General features: G+C 43.1%; 2 protein-coding genes across 3 annotated transcripts; one reads left to right on the forward strand and one right to left on the reverse strand.

The window, feature by feature from the left end:
• The first annotated feature begins 30 nt into the window (after positions 1 to 30).
• gpr137c (G protein-coupled receptor 137c) lies at positions 31 to 9683 on the forward strand. The gene is given in 9 exon segments (XM_034554133.1): positions 31 to 1521; positions 4361 to 4410; positions 4824 to 4931; positions 5066 to 5204; positions 5789 to 5938; positions 6531 to 6623; positions 6625 to 6657; positions 6748 to 6872; positions 6988 to 9683. Coding segments are annotated over 9 exon segments (1395 nt in total). The 5' UTR covers positions 31 to 1146; the 3' UTR covers positions 7310 to 9683.
• A 260-nt stretch (positions 9684 to 9943) lies between these two features.
• acp2 (acid phosphatase 2, lysosomal) lies at positions 9944 to 18947 on the reverse strand. Of its 2 annotated transcripts, none has more exons than XM_034554152.1 (13): positions 18703 to 18947; positions 15259 to 15343; positions 14720 to 14820; positions 14459 to 14519; positions 14237 to 14328; positions 14055 to 14153; positions 13870 to 13959; positions 13113 to 13196; positions 12962 to 13010; positions 12668 to 12756; positions 12345 to 12451; positions 11903 to 12078; positions 9944 to 11814 (listed from the first exon to the last, which is right to left on the reverse strand). In XM_034554152.1, the coding sequence occupies exons 1-13, from the start codon at positions 18790 to 18792 to the stop codon at positions 11669 to 11671; spliced, it is 1269 nt and encodes a 422-aa protein (XP_034410043.1). In that variant the 5' UTR covers positions 18793 to 18947; the 3' UTR covers positions 9944 to 11668. The 2 variants fall into 2 exon arrangements, with proteins under 2 accessions (XP_034410043.1, XP_034410036.1); XM_034554145.1 differs by having other exon boundaries at positions 14720 to 14809; positions 15249 to 15343; positions 18703 to 18943.
• Positions 18948 to 22947: the final 4000 nt, after the last annotated feature.

Genomic DNA, 22947 nt, shown 5'->3' on the forward strand with positions numbered 1-22947 from the left:
TCCATGACTTTTCCATGACCTGTAACTAACAACGACCCTCTGGGTGGTGAAACAACTTTTTTTGGTGTCATTTTCCTATCTACAAAGCACAAACGGGTCAACAATATCAATGCGGAGACCAAACGAAATACTAATATGAGGCTTTATTATTTCCTGTCGTATTTAGTAGCTCATTCTGCAAGTCACGATTCACGGAGTGTTTCACTCTTCTGGGCGACGAACATAGTATAGATAATAATACGAGTGAGTTTGCAAATATATTGTGCACAATTATTATATGGCTGTTTTGCAGTCGTTTCCGAATGTTGCAGTGTTGTGCACGCCATCGTTTTAAGCTTTTATTTTGAAGGCCACCGCAGTTTTTTTCCAGTTTGTTATTGCCTCAGTAATTTGACGTCAATTGTTATGACGTCTCTTTCTCAGTAAGATACGCCCACTTGCTTCGTTGAGCCAATGAGATTGGTGAACCGGTATGGCTTTAACAACTATCCAATCACAAGAATGCAAAGGGCGGCCACTGCCACAGCTGACATCATCATGAACCAATGGAGTAAGGGAGCTATGGAGGTTGGGCGGCTGGGTTAACCAATGAAGCGGCGCACATAGAAAGTGGGCGCCTTTCGCTTGGGACATTTAGCCGTGGATTTAGCTCGGAAACTGGCTAGAATCTGTGGCTCCGGAGCCAGCTGTTTCGCGAGCGAATGAACCTCACGTTGAGCCAAGATGGCGGTCCACGAACCACCAGTTTCCGTTTTAGTCGAGCGCAAGGGGGGGCGGGTCTAAAACTGCATCACAGCTGATCTGGAGGTCCCCCCCCCCTTAAGTTGTTTTTTTGCAGAGAACAGCTTTGCAGAGATTCACAGATGGACCTCTCTCTTGTTTTCTTCCCCCCTTTCTTGTTATTTTTTACCCTAGCGCATTTTTTTACAACTAGACCCCACATTTTCTTCAGCCCAGTATCGGATTTAAACCCACGCGCAGCTTCACTATGACACTTATTTGCTTTTATCGCACATCTTCACCCGAATACACTCGTCTTTTTTGTCATCCGCGGGGAATCTAACCCGGGTCTGACCCAGTTGCAGTGTTTTTCCTCTCTTTCTGCCTTCGCAGCATCCCATGTGTTAGCGCGAGCGGCCAGTGGAGATGTTTTCGGAAGGAGAGGAGGTCGAGTCCCACTTGTTTACCTCACTGGAGGAGTCCCCCGGAGCTGCGATCTCCACGACACTGGAGCTCAGTCTGACTGCCGTCTACACCGTCCTCTACTGTTTCCTGTTCGCCTTCGTCTACCTGCAGCTCTGGCTCATTTTACACTACGGACACAAGCGCTTCAGCTACCAGAGCGTGTTTCTGTTCCTGTGCTTGATGTGGGCCGCGCTGAGGACGACCCTCTTTTCCTTCTACTTTAGAAATGTGGTGCAGGCCAACCGGCTGCAGCCTCTGGCCTACTGGCTGCTCTACTGCTGCCCCGTCTGCCTGCAGTTCTTCACACTCTGCCTCCTTAACCTCTACTTCACCCAGGTAGGACTGCACTGAGGAGGTGTAGTGTGGTGTGGTATGGGGGGGGGGGGGGCATTGTGTTTGTCCCTGTGTGTGTGGTGGGGGGGTGGGGGGGGGGGCATTGTGTTTGTCCCTATGTATGTGTGTGCGTGTGTGTGTGTGTGTGTGTGGTGGGGTTTGTCCCTATGTGTGTGTGTGTGTGTCCTGATTTCATAAAACAGCTGATATCGCAGTTTTCCCAACAACAATCTGTCAAATACATTTGGACACATTGGATTTGCAGTAAAGAACACACATCAGTTGTCTTTTTTTTTTTAGCAAAGATTTGAGAGAAAAAAAAAGACCACGAACTAAGTTCCCATGATGCTTTGACAGTTTGTTTTATGGACCACAATAATGAATTGGTTAATTGCGAGCACATTAGCAGAGCAGATCATCGGCCAGTGAAAGGAGATTAAATAGACACATGGTTATGGTTCTTCATGTGGGTGTGTGGTTATCTGGAAGTAAAGCATAATAACCTTACAGGAATAAGTATACATTGTGAGGTTTCCAGGCAACAACCAGAGAATGCAGGAAGTTGCACTCGGCTAAGAAATAGTCGTCGGCCAATGTGTAAATGTGATGTTTTTGCTAGCAAAATGACTTTAAACTTGCAGATTTGCCGTTGCGAAGCGGTGAAATGTGGTTACCCTGGTCGTCATTGGCAACCTGTTCCACAGAGCCGACTGACTCGAATCAGGTTTTGAAGACTGTAAATTGTCTCAGTTCCTGCTTTCTTTCCACCATTACCAACAAAATGGTGTTCTCCCATGTCATCGTCAGTTTAAAAGTATGCATCTCGATCTATGTTGGGAAAACCATGTGACTGGCCAGCTCTGGGAACAAACCTTTCCTACTCGTGGTTTCGTGTGTTGCCGAGTCAGACCTGAGTAATAGTTGGCATTTATATTGGTTATATTGAAGGTATGAATCAAACACTGAAAGCTGTTTGTAGTGAATCACATGGGCCAAGAGGTTTCCTCTGGAGTTGGCGGAGACCAAAACAGAGCTAAATAACACAATATATATATATATATATATATATATATATATATATATATATATATATATATCACTACGAAAAAAAATAAGCTACAAACTATCAAATTTCATTCTCTGCTGAAAATCCAAAAGACATCAATTGATTTTGCTATATTTCCCCCTTTGGGTGCACAGGAAGTAGTCCGGTCGCGTTCTGTTGGCTGGCTGCTTCATTCCTGGGTGACCAATGACCTCCTTCTGGCCTCCATTCTCACACAAAGGGCAGAGTGTTTTCGTTCAAGACCTCTGTGGGCCATCTAATCATAAATCCAACATGATTATAGTCAGAGACGGATCTGTCCGAATGGTTGTTAATAACTGAACAAAACTACGTTTTGGGAAACGGTTTTCAAAACCAAAAAATGGTGTTGCAGGAAGACGGTGAACTGGATCAGTGGAGGCCCGGGTCCCAGCATTTTGTTTTTACTGATAACATGTTGGCAGCTGGGACATAATAGATATGTTGTTTTTGTTTGGCTCGTCTTTATTTGATCAATTTCATACCATATCATTGCTAATAAATAAACCTTCATTTATTAGTTATAAAATCCACTTGTGGGGTCCCCTTTTCTCCGACTACTGCCGCATGTTGACGGCCGTGTCTTCGTAAGATCGCTTTGTTTATTTGGTAAAATGAAGAAACATAATTTTGCCTTCATTCCAGACAAAACTGAAGTTATTTTACTGGGCCCTGAACACCTCAGAGATCAATCATCTGGTGATGTGGTTTCTGTAGATGGTATTGCCCTGGCATCCAACACCACTGTAAAGAATCTCGGCGTTATCTTTGACCGAGACTTTAACTCCCACGTTAAGCAAATCTCAAGGACTGCATTTTTTCATCTACGTAACATTTCCAAAATCAGGCACATCTTGTCTCAAAAAGATGCAGAAAAGCTGGTTCACGCGTTTGTTACTTCCAGACTAGATTACTGCAACTCCTTATTATCAGGCTGCTCTAATAAGTCTCTTAAATCCCTCCAGTTAATCCAGAATGCTGCAGCTCGTGTACTCACAAAAACTAAGAAAAGAGATCACATTACTCCTGTATTAGCTGCTCTGCAGTGGCTCCTGTAAAATCAAGAATCACATTTAAAATTCTTCTCCTCACCTACAAAGCCTTGATTGGTGATGCACCATCATATCTTAAGGAGCTTGTAGTACCATATTGCCCCACTAGAGAGCTGCGCTCACTAAATACGGGGCTACTTGTGGTTCCTAGAGTCCTAAAAAGTAGGATGGGAGCAAGAGCCTTCAGTTATCAAGCTCCTCTTTTATGGAACCAGCTTCCACTTTCAGTCCGGGAGGCAGACACAGTCACCTCATTTAAGAGTAGACTTAAGACTTTCCTGTTTAATAGTGCTTATAGTTAGGGCTGAATCAGGTTTGCCCTGGTCGAGCCCCTTGATATGCTGCTATAGGCTTATAGGCTGCCGGGGGATGTTTTAGGATACACTGAGCACCTATCTCCTCTTCTCTCTCTCCTTATGGATGAATTTACATCTCTCCATTGCACCTTATTAACTCTGCTTCCTCCCCGGAGTCTTTGTGACTTCACGTCTCATAGGGTCCATTGGACCTGGCGGTGTCTGATGCCTGGTGAGCCGGCCTCCCGCGTTGGCCCTGCCATGTTTTTATTCCTCTCGACTATAAAATCATCACCTCAGATATAAAGCTGTTTTCTATACAGCGGCCAATTTTGGGCGTGCACTTAAATGACACAGAAAAAGCAATATGTTTATCCCTCTGTAATGATTTATTACTTTTCTTTGTACAGGTGATGTTTAAGGCTAAAGCCAAGTATTCCCCAGAGCTCACCAAATACAAGTGAGTCTGTCCTGTTACCCTCATTGTTTGTTTATGCTGTTTGCCGGTTCTTTTTTCACATTTCTTTCTTTAAAAAGTTTTCCAAAAGCAATCGTCTGCATCTCATAACAATGTTGTCCTTTGTCATCAGAATATAGATGTGTGATTCTAGCGGTTATCAACAAACCTTACTTCTCTCTCTCTCTCTCTCTCTCTCTCACACACACACACACACACACACACACACACACACACACACACACACACAGTTGGTTTGGCAGATTCAACACAGCACTGCATTTTAAATGAGTTGTTGTGTAAGAATAAGGTCCCATTGCTTTGGCCGTCCTCACACTGTCTTGCCTGTATGCCCTCCGTCTCCTTCTCTCCTTCTCTCCTTCTATTCTTCTCTCCTTCTCTCCTTCTCTCCTCAGGGTTCCTCTGTGCTTGCTCTTCCTGTGTCTCGGTGTATTTTTCCTGGTGGTGAATCTAACTTGTGCGTTGTTGGTGCAAGCGGCTCTGGAGCGCTCTGAATCTCCGAGGTAAACAAAACCCAAGCCAAGAACAGACCGTTTTCTCTTCGTGCAGTTAAAGCCCCACTAAGCGCCCCACCCCAACCCAACCTCCCCAGAACAGAACAGTTTCACTCGAGAGTTTGTGACCTTTGTGTCCCCAGTGATGGGGGTATCCGACACGCGGTCCTGGCCCGGGTCTTGATCAACGACAGTCTGTTTGTCCTGTGTGCTGTCTCTCTGGCCGTCTGCGTCTTCAAGATCGCCAAGATGTCCTCTGCCAACGTTTACCTGGAGTCCAAGGTAGGGCCAAAAACGTGCATGTGGAATAAAAAAAACATAATTACAATGTATTCTATTTCATTTTGTTGTAGAAAAACATGTCAGTATATGTCAAAGTAAATGCTACCGTCCTCCCCTGAGGGGTTTTACTGCCCAAAGTAAGTTATAATATCACCAACAGTAAAAACCCATGAAATTTGACATGGACATAGTATGGGGGTCAACCTGAGCAGAAAACCAGTGGACATTTTTGCTAAACAATCAAGCAAATGTTTTAGAGATTAACGATTATTGTTTGATAATAGGTTAACTTTGGAAAGTCCTATGATGTATGAGTTCTTTTCCACTTTTTACAGCCAATTGTAGCTTAACGTCTGTGTCCCATTAGCCAGCAATTGCCAGAAATGGTGTCTCGTTGTTGTTACTGTAGACATGAACAGAGGCTTACATTCATGGACCTTTTTAAAAAACTCAACTCCTGGCCGATGTGGTCTGTCCTGGAGAGCCCTCGGGGATACGGATCACATTTGGGGCCCATATCGGCCATTCAATCACGGGCCGATAGCCGACTGACTTGTAATAAGCGCGGTTGCTCCTCCACCCAGGGGACATCAGTGTGCCAGGCTACAGCCATAGGATCCACGGTGATCCTGCTCTACACGTCCAGAGCCTGTTACAACCTGGTGGCGGTGGCCCTGCTGCCGCAGGACAGACCCAGTCCCTTCAACTACGGATGGTACAGCGTTTCTGATCAGGTACTGCACCCGAGTGGGTTGGGTTATGGAAGGGCTTTTAGTCAGCCAGAAACCCATTTTAAATCTGACCATATCATATTTTTTAAATAATCTGTCTGTATACCAGCTGTTAGTCCAATATCTCAACTTAATTCTGTCCCTGCTGGCGGCCGTGTTTCGACAGTAGCCCAGAATGGACAAAACCAAACACTGACCCCACCGTAGTTTTCTTTTGGTTGAAGTTTCCGTTGGTTGCAATGTGCCAAATCGTACACACTAGCCCTTTAATGTTGCCATACTCATGACACAAGTGATATCGATAGTGTAAGACATGATGGAACAGCCCAAATGCCAGAGCATGATACCCAACATTTTCTGTTTGTTCTATTGTGTGTGTGTGTGTGTGTGTGTGTGTGTGTGTGTGTGTGTGTGTGTGTGTGTGTGTGTGTGTGTGTGTGTGTGTGTGTGTGTGTGTGTGTGTGTGTGTGTGTGTGTGTGTGTGTGTGTGTGTGTGTGTGTGTGTGTGTGTGTGTGTGTGTGTGTGTGTGTGTGTGTGTGTTGTGTGTGTGTGTGTGTGTGTGTGTGTGTGTGTGTGTGTGTGTGTGTGTGTCAGGCTGATGTGCAGGAGATCACCGGCGAAGCCTACGTCGCGTTCGGGATCATTCTGTTCTTCTGGGAGCTGCTACCTACAAGTTTAGTGGTGGTTTTTCTTCCGAGTCCAGAAACCCAACCAAAACCTGGTACCCTAACATGTTGTGTTGTCAATAATCTGTGGGACAGAACTGTGAACCTTCAGGGCTATACATGTAATGGCTCTCTTTGACTCTCAGGCTCCAGGAGGGATGATCAACAGCCACAGTTTCAGCTCCAGGGCATATTTCTTTGACAACCCTCGGCGGTACGACAGTGATGACGACCTGTCCAGAAGCGTTAATAGTAGGACCGATCGGGCCAGGTGGGCGCACACCCAAGAAAATCAATACTCTGACTGATGAAATTACTTTTGCTTGATTTCTCTTCTGCTTATTCTCCTCCTCCTCCCTCCCTCTTCCTCTCAACCCCTCTCTCAGCCTCCTTTCCACCACCCCCCAGCTGGGCACGTCAAGTTGGTATGGCTCCATCCAACGCACCGGGACTCTGGCGGCGGGCGTTGCTCCCACCCAGCAACCGCCGTCTTCCACAGCCCAGCAACCGCCATCTTCCACGGCCCCTCTCCTCTTTGCCTACGGAAACATCCAGAGTCACAACCACCACCATCACAACTACTACTCCACCCCGCAGAACAACAACAACCACCACCACCACCATCATCATCATCACAGTAACTACTTTTCCACGCCGCAGAATTATTACTGCGGCTCGCAAACGTATTTCTGCACCCCACAGAACTGAGCGGGGTCCGTCCGAAGAGATTGAAAAAAAACCTAACTAACAACTTCCTGCGGGTTTTTTCGTCGCCATTTTTCTTCCCCAGATACATCCAAGCAGGTACTTCTGAGTGATATTCTGAGGCATTGCTCAGAACCAGGTTGAACCTAAAAGGTTGGTTTGCCAAATTATTCCAGAGAGACGTGCTTGCATCAGTAACTAAAGACAACGCGGTCTTTAAACGGCATGTAGGGACCAGAACAAAAGCAAGCGCAGGCCATGGACCACCGTTTTACCACTAATACGACTACTAATATGTCTAATGCTCCTAAAACAACAAAGACCAAACTTTTTATGTTAAAACATTCTGGTCTGTTAGTTTCTGAGACTGGAATCATCAGGGACCAGATAATTATCCTTTCCTTGTAAATTTCATCCAATTGTGCTCTGAGGGGTGCCATGTAGCGGGGTAGCTAACGTGGCTAACGCCAAAGCTGCCATCAGTCAACTGTGCTGGACATAAAGACGTTCTAGTCACTCTGCGTTTGTCCAACTGTTATTTGGGTTGTCGAAACAGGGTTGTGTGACTTTTTAATGGGCACGCATATATATACAAACAATGGTGGTTAGGTCTGATTTGCCATTAGCTCTAGTAGCAGTGCAAGCTAGTTTATTGCCAACGCTAACAGTTAGCGTAAACTTTTAATCCATTTCCACCAAGACAATTCTCAGAGACCTAGCAAAACTGAAATACAAAAAGCTAACCGAACTTCCATCCTTCAGAACTGTATTATCTTGTCGGCGGCAAATTACTTGTTTTCAGCGATTTTATTTCTGAAGCCACAGAAATCTAAAAGCTGTACAAACGACGTCGGCAAGCTTGAGACTTTAGCGTGCCTACACAGTACTGGACTTGCATTCGGTTTGATATATAAAATAAGCTTATTGCAGTTTTAATAGCTGACTGCCATCAAAGTTTATTTCAGCGTTCACAAGTATCATCCATGTAGACTGCTTACAGCTGCAGAGTATAGGCGAAATGTATATAGAGCTGCCATATGCGTGTACTTTGGTCCATCTCAATAGCACAAGGTCAGTGTGTAAGTGTGTGAAAAATGTAACCTCCAACAAATGCATTGATATGGGGAACGAGTGTCAACAGATGACTTTAACGACCCACTCAGGCTGGAACTAAATCCACTCATTCACAAGAACATACCACTGCAGTCGGATTATATAGAACTGCAGCCAAATCCAGGTTTACTTCCCCATAACTATACAATGGAAACCATGTGAAAACCCAAGACAGGGAGGGCCATAATAGTTGCTGAATGTTGGGGATGCAAAAACATATCATTGATTTTACCGGGCAATCGCACCATCCGTATCATTCGGACAGTAGATTTAAGTATCAGAATGTAGCTTTCATTCCGCATTGAAGTAGAAATAAGCCCTGCAGGGATTGTTGCTGAAACAGACGTTTGACCAAAAACCTGCCGCGTAATCTGATCCTTTTGTGAGTTGTGAGGCAAAACTTTGCACTTAGAAGAAGTTCACCGTCAGAGAAAAAAATAAAATAAAGGCTTTGGGCCTGAATGTAGGATTTTGTCTCCTACCTGTTTTATGAATTTTCTTCAATCATTGTCTGTATTCTATATTTTTTACTATTTATCCTTCGAGAAAGGAAATATCAATGTGCCATCGCATTCTGTCATATCTTATCGTGTCATTCCTGAAGGAAAATATCTTTGCACAAGAGACGGTTGGCGTTTTTTTTTAATTGATTTCTAACCCATTTTTGAGTCTGAGTGTGTGTGACCTTAAAGCTTAGGTTTTCCAGTTTGCTTTTATACATTTTGATTTTACAGATAATTTTCTCTCCTATTGTTATTCATTATCTCACACATTTTATGAATCTCTGTAAGCATATTTCACTTGACCCAGTTCTCAGACCCAAATCAGTGTCCCCATCTGTGCCGAGTCAGGACTGAAGGGAACAATGCTACCCAACACCTCGGTACTTAAACTGATTTCAGCGGTTGTGAAATTCAATCTGTAAATGATGTAAACTCTGAAAACAAAAACTGAAATACAACCATGGAACTAAAGTTGTTGGGTCCAGCTGTTCAGAAAAATCCACATCTGCAGCGCATGCTTCTGCATCAGAGTGCAAAGAGCTCCGTGCCATGTTTTCTTTCCACGGTGATATCATTTATGTAACAATGTGGCTCTTATCAGCTATACAATGGCAATTGTTTTTAATTGTTTCATGTTATGTATTGGTTCAACTGTGGCCATACTGAATGTACCGATTGTGCGACAGATCACTAACGATGTATGCAAGAAAAGCACTACCATGTTGAAATAAAGGCCTACTGCACTGTTTTTAAGACAAAGGCAAACCAGAACTTGTCAGTCAATCACTATAGTTTGCTCTCCTAACCTTGAATATTAGTGTTTTATGTGAAACACTACACAAAAGGTAGCTTACTGCCCTCTGTTTTGCACCACATACAACCCATAGGTGTGATCAGTATCAAACCACCAAGAGATGCTGGTCATGTGCAGCTGGTCATGTGGCCGAGTTTAACCGTTAATGAGTTTATCCCAGTTAAGTCCAGACCTCGGCTCAGTTGTGCAGCAAAGAGATTCCACCGCTGCATTCACATTGATTTGTTTTATTTCCCCAAAAATATCATATACAAGCGACAAGTCTGATGAATTTCATACAGCCTGAAATCAAATTTGAATGAGAGTTTGGACACAATACTGACATAACGTTCATTGTAGAGGATATTTTGTTCTCAAAAAAAGACATTGTTGTCCATGTTGGATGTAACCAAACAATGATTTTGACTTTCTGGTCAAGGCTGCATTAGGATTTATACTCATTTGTAACACTTTACACTCCAAACGTCACCTGCCGTAACACCCAAATAATCATCAAATGAAAAAATATTAAAGTAAAGAACAAGTACCTTAAATTTGTAATTAAGTACTAGAACTTGAATTCTGTACTTCGTTACATCCCACCACTGTATTATAAACGGACACTGTTAGCTAACGTAGAATTCTAGGTCGCTATTCAATTTGTGTGGACTCTTTAACCCCACGCATTGGTTTAAACCAATCAAATCCAGTGGGTGGGATTAAACTTTCGACATTAAATCTCGTCCCGTTTCGAAGACCATAGACACCCATTCCTCCAGATTAGCAGAGCTAAATTAAATTGCAATAGGCTGGTTTTCGACCAGTAGAGGGCAGTCGCTTTGCATATTTATAACACAATAGGTAGAACTCAAATACTGAAATGTCATGATTTGGACCTGAACCCATCAACAATACAACTTAATACCCATATAAATTGGTTTACAGCTGAAACGGTGTTATTCTTTAAAGAACAGCATCAAATATCTGTTCTAAACAAACAAACAAACCTAATTAGTTGCAAGTCATTTATAAACGATTCATAGGCAGTTGGATTGAAAACACACAAAAGGTGTCCGGTGTTTCTATAAGCTGCATCTTTAAAAAGCTGATTCCAAAACTTTGCTTTTATTTGCTGGTGTTTTAGTGTCTCGCTAAAGGACACTTGATGGGGGATGCTTGTTGCCATGAGGCTTAAGGTCAGCTCTCTCTGGGCGAGTTAACCAAGGTCGGCACCACCACGGCTCCTTTGATCAAATCAAATGTGATGCATCAGAACCCCCCCCCCCCCTCAAAAAAAGGGAAACATCAAAAGTATTTAAGGCATCTCGGCCGTTAGTCCTCAGCACATGTACGACACTGCACTCACAAACTGCTCAATCGTGAACATATACATACTAAATTAATGTATTCCACTCATTAAAAGAAAGTGATCTGTAAGAACTTGTGGAAACATTCTGGACTGAGAATCATCGTTAGCCAAGAGGTTTCAATCGAGCCGACATCTTGTCTTGTCGGACCAGCGCGATCCAAAACCATTCTTACATTCTAGAAAGTCACAACTTTAGAACCATTTCCTGCATTGACTTTCTGCTACTCCCCTGCAGCCCTTTAGGACTTTTCAAGCCTCAAGAGAAAGAAAGAAAGACAAACAGTACACGGCAATTACTTTCAGAGACAAACTGCAAAGTAATAAAAAGGGTTTTCCTGTTCTTCTTCATGTCCTGGTCCCTCAGACAGGTCTCACTCGTCATGTTAGTTTAGAGAGATGCGGAAACCGTCATTGAAGTAGCCGCCCCAAATGTGTAGAGGAAACCATCAAAAAAAAAGAAAAACTCTTTTTAAAATTTTTTTTTTTTTAAAAAGAGTTCAGAATTCATCGTCGTCGCTGCTGCTGCTGCTGCTGTCACGAGACGCTGGGCTCGCCGATCTCCGGGGGAGGAGTTCGTGCTTGCGTCAGGATTCCCCTCCGACTTCCTGGTTGGTCACTTGGTGGTACCCACGGCTGCCGATTGGCTCCTTCTGCCAACAAATCACGCCAAGGAGGATGACGATGAGGAAGAGGAGCAGACAGCCGGACACCGCCAAACTGATGATCACCTCTGAAGACGGAATGAAAGAAAATGGATGAATGGTGGCACATTCTCTTTTAAAATTGAAAGTAGTTTTTTTTTTAGTGTGTGTGTTCACCTTTATCCCTCCCCTCCGACGGCAAGCGACACTCCTTGTCACGGTCTTCAGAAATGGAGAGCTTTGTAATTCTCACAAAGTCCTCTAGGGGGCAGTCAAGGGAGCAACCAGGTAACTGCAGAGGGAACGCCTCCACTCCGCTGTCATTCCGGTAAGCCAACGACACAGAGACAGAGCTGGGTAGAGAGAGAGAGTTTTACGGTCTTTGATTGGTCCGATGTCACAACAAAAGATGGATCAGCTAGTGAGTGTGTGTGTGTGTATATATATATATATATATATATATATATACATATATATATATATATATATTTAAATAAATCTTCTCCATGTGCAGACTCCATGCGCTACTGAGGCGCTGGTATCAGCGCCTCAGTAGCGCATGGAGTCTGTTTATCAATTATATTTATTAGGTGAGCGTCTACAGTATAGTCTGCTTTACCCGTTGTCGTCTCTGTACAGCTCAAATATTTGACAGGAGGCATATGGTGGCTGTCTTCCGTTGAACACGTTCAAGCTGGACTGCAGTGCGGCTACAGTGGTATCATGCTGTGGAACACACGCACATTAAAAAGTTTACGTTTCGACATTTTGGGAAATGTACTTATTTGCGTTTTTATCCCCCAAGAGTTACCACTCTGTGTACTTCACATTAAGCTACAGCCAGAAGACGTCTAGCTTAGCTTAGCATAGCATAGAATAAAGACTGGAAACGGGGGAAACAGCTAGCCTGGCTCCGTCCAAATGTGAAAAAGTCATTCTTACCGCTGACAGCATCATCATCTTCAGCCTCCGCTTCGGATCTGGGACAGCCATCTTGGAAAGATTCTTCACTATTTCCCCCAATAGGATACCTTAAAGAACAGAAACAGAAGCTCATATTCTTATTCAAAGCGTACATCTCATGGTATGCCAACAATGAATGTATCTACGAACAAGTATTACATCCTGGTATACGTCATCTCTTTGTGCCACAGAGCTCCATTAAAAAAACCTATGAGTCCCACTGTTGCCCAGGGTAACAGGTTCCTTCATTGCGCCACTAAACTACACACATACCTCCCTGCAGCCGGCTCTTTTCTTGTTGTTCGTGTACCCCGAACATGGTCTGTGTGAAAATAAACAGTGTCATCGCGTTACTTTTAACTACACCATAGCATCGAGACCAGAAGTCCTAAATGGAAGCATAAATACCGCTTACTGCTGTTACCTGAAATGAAAAGTTTTTGAGCAATCTGAGCTTCTCCATGACATCAGGAGTCACCCAGTCGGGAGCCGTCATGTTGTGACGGGACTGAATTTACGAGCAGAAAAAAACAAAACAGTGGGAATTAAGAAAAACCACGACAAAGACACTGGATTAAAAGAAGAACTTCAAAAGACGCCTTCTTCCCCCTTCTTGTCAGCAGTGAGTCCTCTGCCTCCACCTCGCTCTCAGCTTGACCCCACTGGTCCCTGATTTTATATTTAAAACCTCACAATATTTTGTGACAATATATGTTAAACTATATATACACACAGAAATACAGTTTATTGACAGGTGGTATGCTGAAATGCAAGCAGTGACCTCTGTTAACTAGATAAGACAAACATTTAAATTAAAGCAGATATGAAACCGGAACGTCAACATGTTCCTTAAAAACTGATGTTGCCTGTCGAGTCACAAGACTGAAACCCAACACCATGAGATTTGGTCAGTTACATTCTCGCCCACTGGAAATTTACACATAAATTGCGTCTGTTGGAAACACAGCTTGTGAATTGAAAAAAGGGACGCTCTTATTTTGAAAGGAATGCGTAGTAAACCAATTAGCCATCCTTCTTCAATAATTCCAAATGCTGAATAATTGTCTACACTTTCCTTACTTGAACTTTCCAATTAAAGATCTCAGAGAACTATACTTTGTCACATACTATACCAAACAGACTGTGTGTGTGTGTGCGTGTGTGTGCGTGTGTGTTCTCACCTCACAGAAGAGTGTGTCGTACACGGTCCAGACCGATTCCACAGTAGTTTGATTCAGTCCGGTTTTATTCCTCACTAGCTCAATAATGTCCTGCAGAGAGGAACGTAGTAAAAATGCCAGTAAACAAAAACATTTAGACTCCCTTCGACACCATGTAGCCCCCCCCCCCTCAAAACCCCCCGCACCTTATACGTGGTGGTGACATTAATAAATTCCTCTGTGTGCTCGGTTTCATTCATCAGCTGTTTGAAGCGAGGACAGTCTCCAAGAGGATAAGAGAGAAGCTGAAACGGGGGGGACAGAGTTCAGACAAAGTGTGTACAATCATTTACTGCAAGAGGAAACTATTGACATGACAAACACAGACCCTCTCTTCAATTAGTGGCACCGTGTGCACGGGTATCGGCTGCCACTTCAGGTCTGTGGTGAAGACTTGCTGACCAGCGGGGGGGTAGAGACCTGGACAACGGACGAGAGACTGTCAATGCGAATGCGGGGCAGGGAGGGTACAGGGGTTTCTAGGTAGAACTGGGGGGGGGGGGGGGGGGGGGGGGGGGGGGGGGGTGGTGCCATGAGCTGATGTTCAGACCTGCCAGGTTGGCCTCTGCGCTCATCAGGGTGCGGTCGTAGTCCGTGCTGCGAACGTAGATCTGCGGACAGAATGAAAAAAAAAAAAAAACGATAATAAAGAGGCGCCTCCGCTCGGTAAACAATTTCATCATGCTTTGGGATCATCATGGGATTCCAGCACCAGTGTGGGGAAACCTGTATAACACCCCGCCTAAATATTCCTATGAATCGTCTGTCTTGGCTTGTCAGGTGTCATGTGATCGGAGAGCGGCGAGGTTACCTCGTGTCTGTCATAGGATTCGTTCAGGAATCCCTCGGTACCGACGCCTGAAAAACTGGCCCAGAAGGTAAAGTGCTGCCTCATCCCCTCCTGAAAAACACACATCGATGACATCACAGGGTGTGGTTAACCTTTCAGACTTTAAAACGCTTTTGCGCGACAAAATAGGAGTCTAAAGTGCGACAATAACATAACAGTAATACACAAGAGAAAATAGTTCCCTGCTGCCGTGCACGCTGATGCTAAATGACTTCACAAGCATATGAAAACTGATGGACCTAAAGTATGAATAGCTTCAAAACACTTCAGTAATGCATTTGAATGCTTAACAGTTTATAACTCATAACATGCACAGGCCTGATATCTCTGTTCTAAATCCACTGAATGGGCTTCCGTGGACTTTACTGCAGCATATAACCGATAAGAGCTCAAAACGGTGCCAGCTCACAGTGCAGAAGCTCACTGGGTTTCAAAGAAGTTCAAGACAACATCGGTGCTGATGACCCCGATTCAGAACTGCCCATTCTACCTGGGACAGCTGCCAAAGCCCTGCGGCCAGTCGGACTCTTGGTGGGGGTCGGTGGGGTAGCCTTTGACTGGGGACCGGTCGCCATGACGAAACAACTGGAGGGGAGAAAGACAGGAGAAGTGAGCAACACCAACTGACAAACGGCAACGGCAACAACAAAACACTTCCACGGTGGCATTAAAGAAAATTTAAATAAAGTCTCTTATTGTCTATAAAATCCCAGCATTGCTACACAGTAGGTATTCATTTGGAATGAATATCAACAGAATCCATGTATGATTGGAAAGCTAATAAACAGCTGCAAATGAATGCCAGCAACAGGACCGCATGAGTGACGGGAAAAACATTTATGTATTTACCAGATTTGTTCTTCGAGTCACTTGACAAAGCTAATAAAGATTTTACTATTTTCAACATGTGACGTTGGTCTATATAGGCCTACTTAAAAATGGGATATCGTTATAGAGTGCTGCAGGAATCGGTCCTAAAACCCGGAACTGAGTCACTGTCCTAGTTTATCCACTCAGTGACGATCCCGAGGAGCCCCGAGTTTGTCAGTGTGTAGATGTCATTCGCAACCCGAAGAATCCGAACACGACGGGGCCGTTGGACTGAGCATTCCCAGAAACATAAAGAAGCGCCCAAGGCCCGAATGTTGCCTTGGCTTGAAAGGAACATCAGTCACTCCCCCCCATGTTACCGTCAGCTGTCCTGCCTCAAGTGGAACTATTTAAAGTTTCAACCGTCTTCAGAAGTGTGGGTTTCTGGCGTGGAGAGCATGCATGACCAATCGGTTCAAAACAGCCACACACAAACCCCCAAAAAACGTGTGTACACTCTATTTGGATAATCCCCTTTTAGAAGTCCTAATCTGATCTGCTCCGTGATCTGATTAACAGCGCCCTTGCAGGCCACTCGGAAACTGTTTACTAAGAACGAGTGCAATATTAAGAACGTCTAACGTCAACTCTTCCAAATTAGGAAAATCTACCTAAGCACTTCTTCTTGACAGTGTGTTCCGGGCCTGCCACATTCTGAAGCCAAGGACTATATTCCATTATCACCACCATGTGAGCCTCTCACTACTTTGCATGAAATGAGCAGACGGATACAAATTCCCCAGCTTTTGTTTAATTAACAGTTAGGTGAACGCAACCAAAAGGAGGACATGCAAAAAAGAAAAATGCACTAATGTGTGGGAGTGACGATTTAGTGCAACGTTTTAAACCATCCATGCAGCCACAAAAATCACATTTCATTAATAGACATGAAGCAAAGGAGAGAGCTACAGATTACAGCTACAGATTGCCCACTCACGTCTCATCTGCGTGGGGCTTGTTGTTGCTTTGTCGACACAATCAATTCTGACAATGAGCTGCCAACAGGTCAAAGGGCGGGGAAGCTGCCTCCGCAAGTACTTCCAACAAGTTCTTCCAGAGTCAGCTCAAATGGCATTCATATGCATAATGTCCTCATATTTGGACGTTGATAACAGGAATTCCTTAAGAGGTTGTAATACAATGTCACTGGCAGGCCCGTAGAGATCACCCCCGCAGCCCCCGCACTGCGGGGGGGCCTCGCAGTGACAGGGGGCCTCGCATGGCAATTTTTTTTTTTAATCCAACACTAGCCAGCGCACTCGGCCGTATTGCGGCTAAGTGTCGGCTGACTCGGCTGTGTTCCGGCTCGATGCGGCCAAATGTGAGCCACCTTTGGCACATTTCACTGTTGCCATGTTCTGGCCCAGGTGTAGCTGTTACGGACATGGGCAGATTCTGTCTGAGACATGGCAACCGGTTTATCGGCTGCCGAATCTGGGCCGAATAATGTAATAAATAAATAATATTACATTACGTAATAACATTAAGATATCCCTCAAAGTTGTCTCTCATATAAAGCTACACAATAAAAAATGTATTTTAAACTGGCTTTAAAAGTTTTAAATAATAGTTGTAAAGGCAATCGTAACAGGCAACCACTAGGGCCTCCTGCTACGCGGACTGGTGTTATTGTTGGGCCGCGGTGTATTCTGGGAGAACTACGAGGAAATTTCTCTTGAGGAAAAATGAAACGCACATTAAAAGTGGTGCCCAAAAGCGGCATCAAAACAGAAATTTCTGTTTTGAATGCCGCTTTTTCGACCAGCTGGTGAAGGATGCACTCATCTGCCAGAAGAGACAGGTATTGTACTGTTTGCTATAGCTAACATTACCACGTAGCTAACGTTATACTTTGACAGCTGTACTGCTCTGTCTATGTGTTGTGCTTGAAAATACATTAACCTTATTAAACCTATGCTCTCACTATACCCCCTGCGCCCATTATCGGACACATTTCCTTAATTATCTCCACAACCACATCGTTGTTTAACTTCATTTCACGTTTGTCCAACACTGCAACCCTTTTGAGAAGAAACGGCTCTGTACAAAATAATACAAGTAACCGTTAAGTTAGAAAGGTCATTTTCCAAGCTAAAACTGATCAAAACATATCTCAGAAGCTCCATGTCACAAGAGAGGCTGTCAGGTCTGGCCATCCTTAGCATAGAGAATAAACGAGTGTGCAGTTTAGATGTAAAGAGCGTGGTTAAAGACTTTGCACACAGATTTGCTAAAAGACGCGCACATGTGTATTCAAATGCAAACCTGTAGAAAGTAGCCTACCGGTGTATCGACTATGTAGGCATATTTGTTATGTAGTTGTAACACATGTTCTATTTGAGCTGTTTGATAGGCCCTAGCATATGTTTTGTTTATGTTGGAATACATTTGTTCTCTGTTTGAGCTGTTTTTTCTGATTGAATAAATTTGGGTCCTGTTCGTTTATCTTTGGATAATGACCGCCGGACAATACATTATCCCTTACATATGGGGGGGGAGGGGGGGCCCTCCTCAGGGTTATTCTGCAGGGGGGCCTCATGTGTTTCCGTTACGGCACTGGTCCAGTGACCAGTGCCGTAACTATGACCTCAACTATGTCCATGTCTAATTTCATGTGAATGTACTGTACGGTTTATTGAGAACATTTTCAAAAAGGCATAATCAGTTTAATTAAAAAAAAACTGTGTGCGATATAATTGCCCTGGTTCCGTAACACCATGAATAGACACGCAGCCGGCTTGAGGTTCCGCGGATGACGCGTCACTCGACCGCAGCTTGACGTGCCAACAGAGTTTCTGTCTTACTTGTTTTTCTGGCGTCACGCGACATATTGCATCTCAATAAAATACCCACTTTTGCAAAGCCTTATATTAACGCCACTAGCAAGCGGTGCGAACCCCCAATCGACGTATTAACTAATGGTTCAAAAATAATGCACACGTTTGCAGAGAATTCAAAAGCAAAAAACACAAACATACTCTATTTTTAATTTCAGTTACCGTTAAAGCGTCGACGAGAAACGCCGTTAAGTCCCCACCCGGCTTCCGTAGCGCTATTCTACTAACAATACTCACCACGGTCACGTAGACGAGTGTTCTTTCGGCCGCAGCTCCTCCACAGAAAGACCCGAGCGTGAAAAGGAAGAGCGCCGCGACGGACGCCATGTTTCCGTATGTCCAAAGCAAGAGGGCTAACCTCCAGATAGCGGAAATACAAAGCGCGTCCTTCCCCCTCTGCCTACTTCCTACCTACTTCACTGTGACGCGCAACATTTAGATGGGAGGCCCCCCTTCACGTGCGACTCCGTTTGTGTTCTTCATGAAAACCTTTTTTTTGCCTGTTCCTACCAGAGTGAAATGAACCGGAAGTATCCGCTAAGTCCGTGTTTATATATATATTAGTCATCAAACATTTAATTTAGTTGTATAGTGTTTTGACCAAAACGATTAGATTATTTGCAAAAGGCAAGACACATTTCTTAGGAAATTAGATCATTTTAAATGAGGCAATCGTGAAATACAGGTTAGAGAAACTTGTGACTTGAAAGGTGCCAATTCAATCCCGAGGTGGATGAATTGAACCTTGAGCAAGGCACTTAATCTCCGGCCGGCAGATCAGACTGCTCGTAGTCAGCATTGCTCCAAGTGGAACTGGATTAGTAGTATTTAAAACCGTGCTATATTAATACCAGAAAGAAAGTTTTATATATATATCCCTACACATTCACACATTGATGATGATCTTGATGATGGTGATCTTAGTATATGCTAAGTCAGTGTAACTTCTTTTACCAGCCACATGTACTGTCTTGTATTACAGATATTGTTTAAGATCCTAATGTCGGTAATAGTTACTACAAGTCATTGCGACAGCACAAAAGGGCTGGAGAAGCTGGACATTATGTTGATGTGTGTATATATATATATATATATATATATATATATATATATATATATATATATATATGTGTGTGTGTGTGTATGTGTGTGTGTGGTGTGTGTGTGTGTATACATACAATTACAATTAGAATGATTTCAATTTTAAATGAAAGAGCAAAAAGTAGGGTTGTCATATTTGGTTTGATTCTAAATATACTTTACAGTGAAGAACCGGAGTAAAGTCAGTAATGACAGCTGAGGTGGTGACATCATCAAGTAAGCTGCTGTTCATTGCAAAAAGACCGTCCTGCGTCCTCCTGTCCCTGGGGGGTCCGGTCTCCCAAGTCCAAACTCTTATGGGCCTCCATAATAAACATCTGCAAAAACAAACAAACAACGGATCAGAGCGTCTCCTCACTTTGAAGCATGCAGTTTTGGTCCTCTGCCACTAGAGTTCAGCGTTGTACCATCTACAAACACGTATCCTCTGACTGGTCAGACTAATAGTATTTGCAATGAGACTGCTGTGCCTTTGGGTACCAGCTCGTGCTTTATGTCCAAAAATATGATCTGAAACTTTTTATTATTATAAGTGGGGAGTCGAGATTGGAACAAAAACATAACGTCATAAATGTATTCAACAACCATATCGGAAAAATGAAATAGGTTATATATTGCTCTGGGCTCTAGTGAATAAAAAACTATGAATTGGTTCATTGGAAAAACACGTATCAACTGATTAATTGACAATTAAAACAATCAATACCTGTAGCTTTAATTTCAATTGTGTAGTTGCAAAAAAGGATTAATCTTCGGACATCTGTGTCTTCTCTGTGTGTTTGAGTATGTTAAGAAATGTAAATGAAAAGTGTATACAGTGTATCTAAGAGTAAAGTATATAAAGTGAAGCGGTGCAAGGGTTATTGATGTTATTGAACTCAATCAATCACCCTTGCACCGCTTCAAATAGACTAAATAAACCCTTTAGGAACATGGGTTCCTCAAGTGTTTTCGTACATTTTTCACTTTGCTAATGTCACTTTATCAACACTTTCTTTTATCTTGGTTTTGGTTAATAAGAAGTTACCTCGTGCCACAGAGTTATATTTGGTAACGCTCTAGACCACATTGCTCTATATGGATGGCAACGTCGTTCAGCTCTCTGGTTTGTGAGCAAATACCTGCAGAACTACGATTCCAATGAGCCTCAGCTGGAGCCTGCTTCTGTGTAAGTACGACTTCTCCTTCTACTCATACTACTGTTATTTATACTAATACTACTACTACTACTACTACTACTGCTGCTGCTTCTACTACTACTAATACTAATACTATTACTACAACTACTACTACTACTCCTACTACTAATACTCCTTCTACTACTACTACTGCTGCTGCTTCCATTACTACTACTACTACTACTGCTGCTTCTACTACTACAACTACTACTACTACTGCTGATTCTACTACTACAACTACTAATACTACTACTGCTGCTTCTACTAATACAACTACAACTACTACTACTACTACTGCTGCTTCTACTACTACAACTACTACTACTACAACTACTACTACTACTGCTGCTGATTCTACTAATACAACTACTACAACTACTACTACTACTACTACTGCTGCTTCTACTACTACAACTACTACTGCTGCTTCTACTAATACAACTACTACTACTACTGCTGCTTCTACTAATACAACTACTACTACTACTACTACTACTGCTGCTTCTACTACTACAACTACTACTGCTGCTTCTACTAATACAACTACTACTACTACTACTACAACTACTACTACTACTGCTGCTTCTACTACTACAACTACTACTACTACTACTGCTGATTCTACTACTACAACTACTACTACTACTACTGCTGCTTCTACTAATACAACAACTAGTACTACTACTACTACTACTGCTGCTGCTTCTAATACTACAACTACAACTACTACTACTACTGCTGCTTCTACTACTACAACAACTACTACTACAACTACTACTACTACAACTAGTACTACTACTACTAATACTGCTGCTGCTGCTTCTCCTACTGCTGATGCAACAGTTAATGTTACTACACCACTGATAGTTCTGCTGCTGCTTCTACTACTACAACAACTACTACTAAAATGACTACTAGTACTACTGCTGCTTTTACTACTACAACAACTACTACTACTACTACTACTGCTGCTTCTACTACTACAACAACTACTACTACAACTACTACTACTACAACTAGTACTACTACTACTAATACTGCTGCTGCTGCTTCTCCTACTGCTGATGCAACAGTTAATGTTACTACACCACTGATAGTTCTGCTGCTGCTTCTACTACTACAACAACTACTACTAAAACTTCCGATTCAACAGGAAGTTTCCCTTTTCTGGATTTTCAGCTATTTTCAGTATTTTCAGCCATTTTTCAGCTATTTTCAACTGTTCTCAGCTATTTTTCAGCATTTCTTTCGTTTTTTTCAAATATTTCAGGATTACATTTTCTCGTGAGCAAATGTAATCTGAACACTAAACTGGGACGAAGTGTTTTTGTTTATTAAACTTTAGAAACGAATGTTGGCTGCACCTTTTCCTGATTCAAAAATGTAGGTCAGCTCAACTTGTTTACTTCTCTTAAGTCACGTTGACCACAAGATTCTACCAGTTGAACAGGTTAACTTTTCTGCTTATCAAAATATGAAATAGCTCCACCTGTTGCAAATGTTCTTGTCCTTGTCATTGTTTTCCTTTTAATAGCAGGTTGACCAACCTTAAATACCACACAGCTGTTATCCCGACAGAACACAAGCATCCCTTTTTTGAAAACTTTATTCATCAACAGTATTTGAAGTCTTTTTGACTTCATATAATTCCTTTAAGGGACAGTTTGGTCTCTTTAAAGTGGGGTATGAGGCACTTATGCTCCGACTAAAATATACTGAGCAACATGAATGTAGTTTTGTGATCCAACATAGACCCATACCTAGACCTAGACCTAGAGACCCCAGTTCCTCATCTTATCAAGTTTTGTTACTACTGCTTTTATTACCACTATATCTACCACCGTATTGCTAACACAGCTATTACTATCATACCATGTGCTGCTACTTATCATACTATTACTTTATTCCCCAGTACCAATACCAGCCATGACTGGTAATAATAGTCAGACAAAGACTGCTGCATGCAGCTGAAGGCTCCAGTTGGCCCCCGGGGGGAAGTACAACTCGGTGGGCCCTTATTGTGGAGTTGAAAATTAACCAGCGGTGGAAAGAATCCCAAAATATCCCGCCGAGGTAGAAGAGCTCCTAATTTGCCGGAGTTTCACCTTTGCTAGCACAAAAAAACCTGCTCATTTAAATTAAAACAGTTAACAATCGGCATCAGCACAGGTAATGAAGGGTCCCAGGGCTCAGGCTTGCACAG

This window comes from Cyclopterus lumpus, chromosome 2 (assembly GCF_009769545.1).
Source record: "Cyclopterus lumpus isolate fCycLum1 chromosome 2, fCycLum1.pri, whole genome shotgun sequence".
NCBI classification, from domain to species: Eukaryota; Metazoa; Chordata; class Actinopteri; order Perciformes; family Cyclopteridae; genus Cyclopterus; species Cyclopterus lumpus.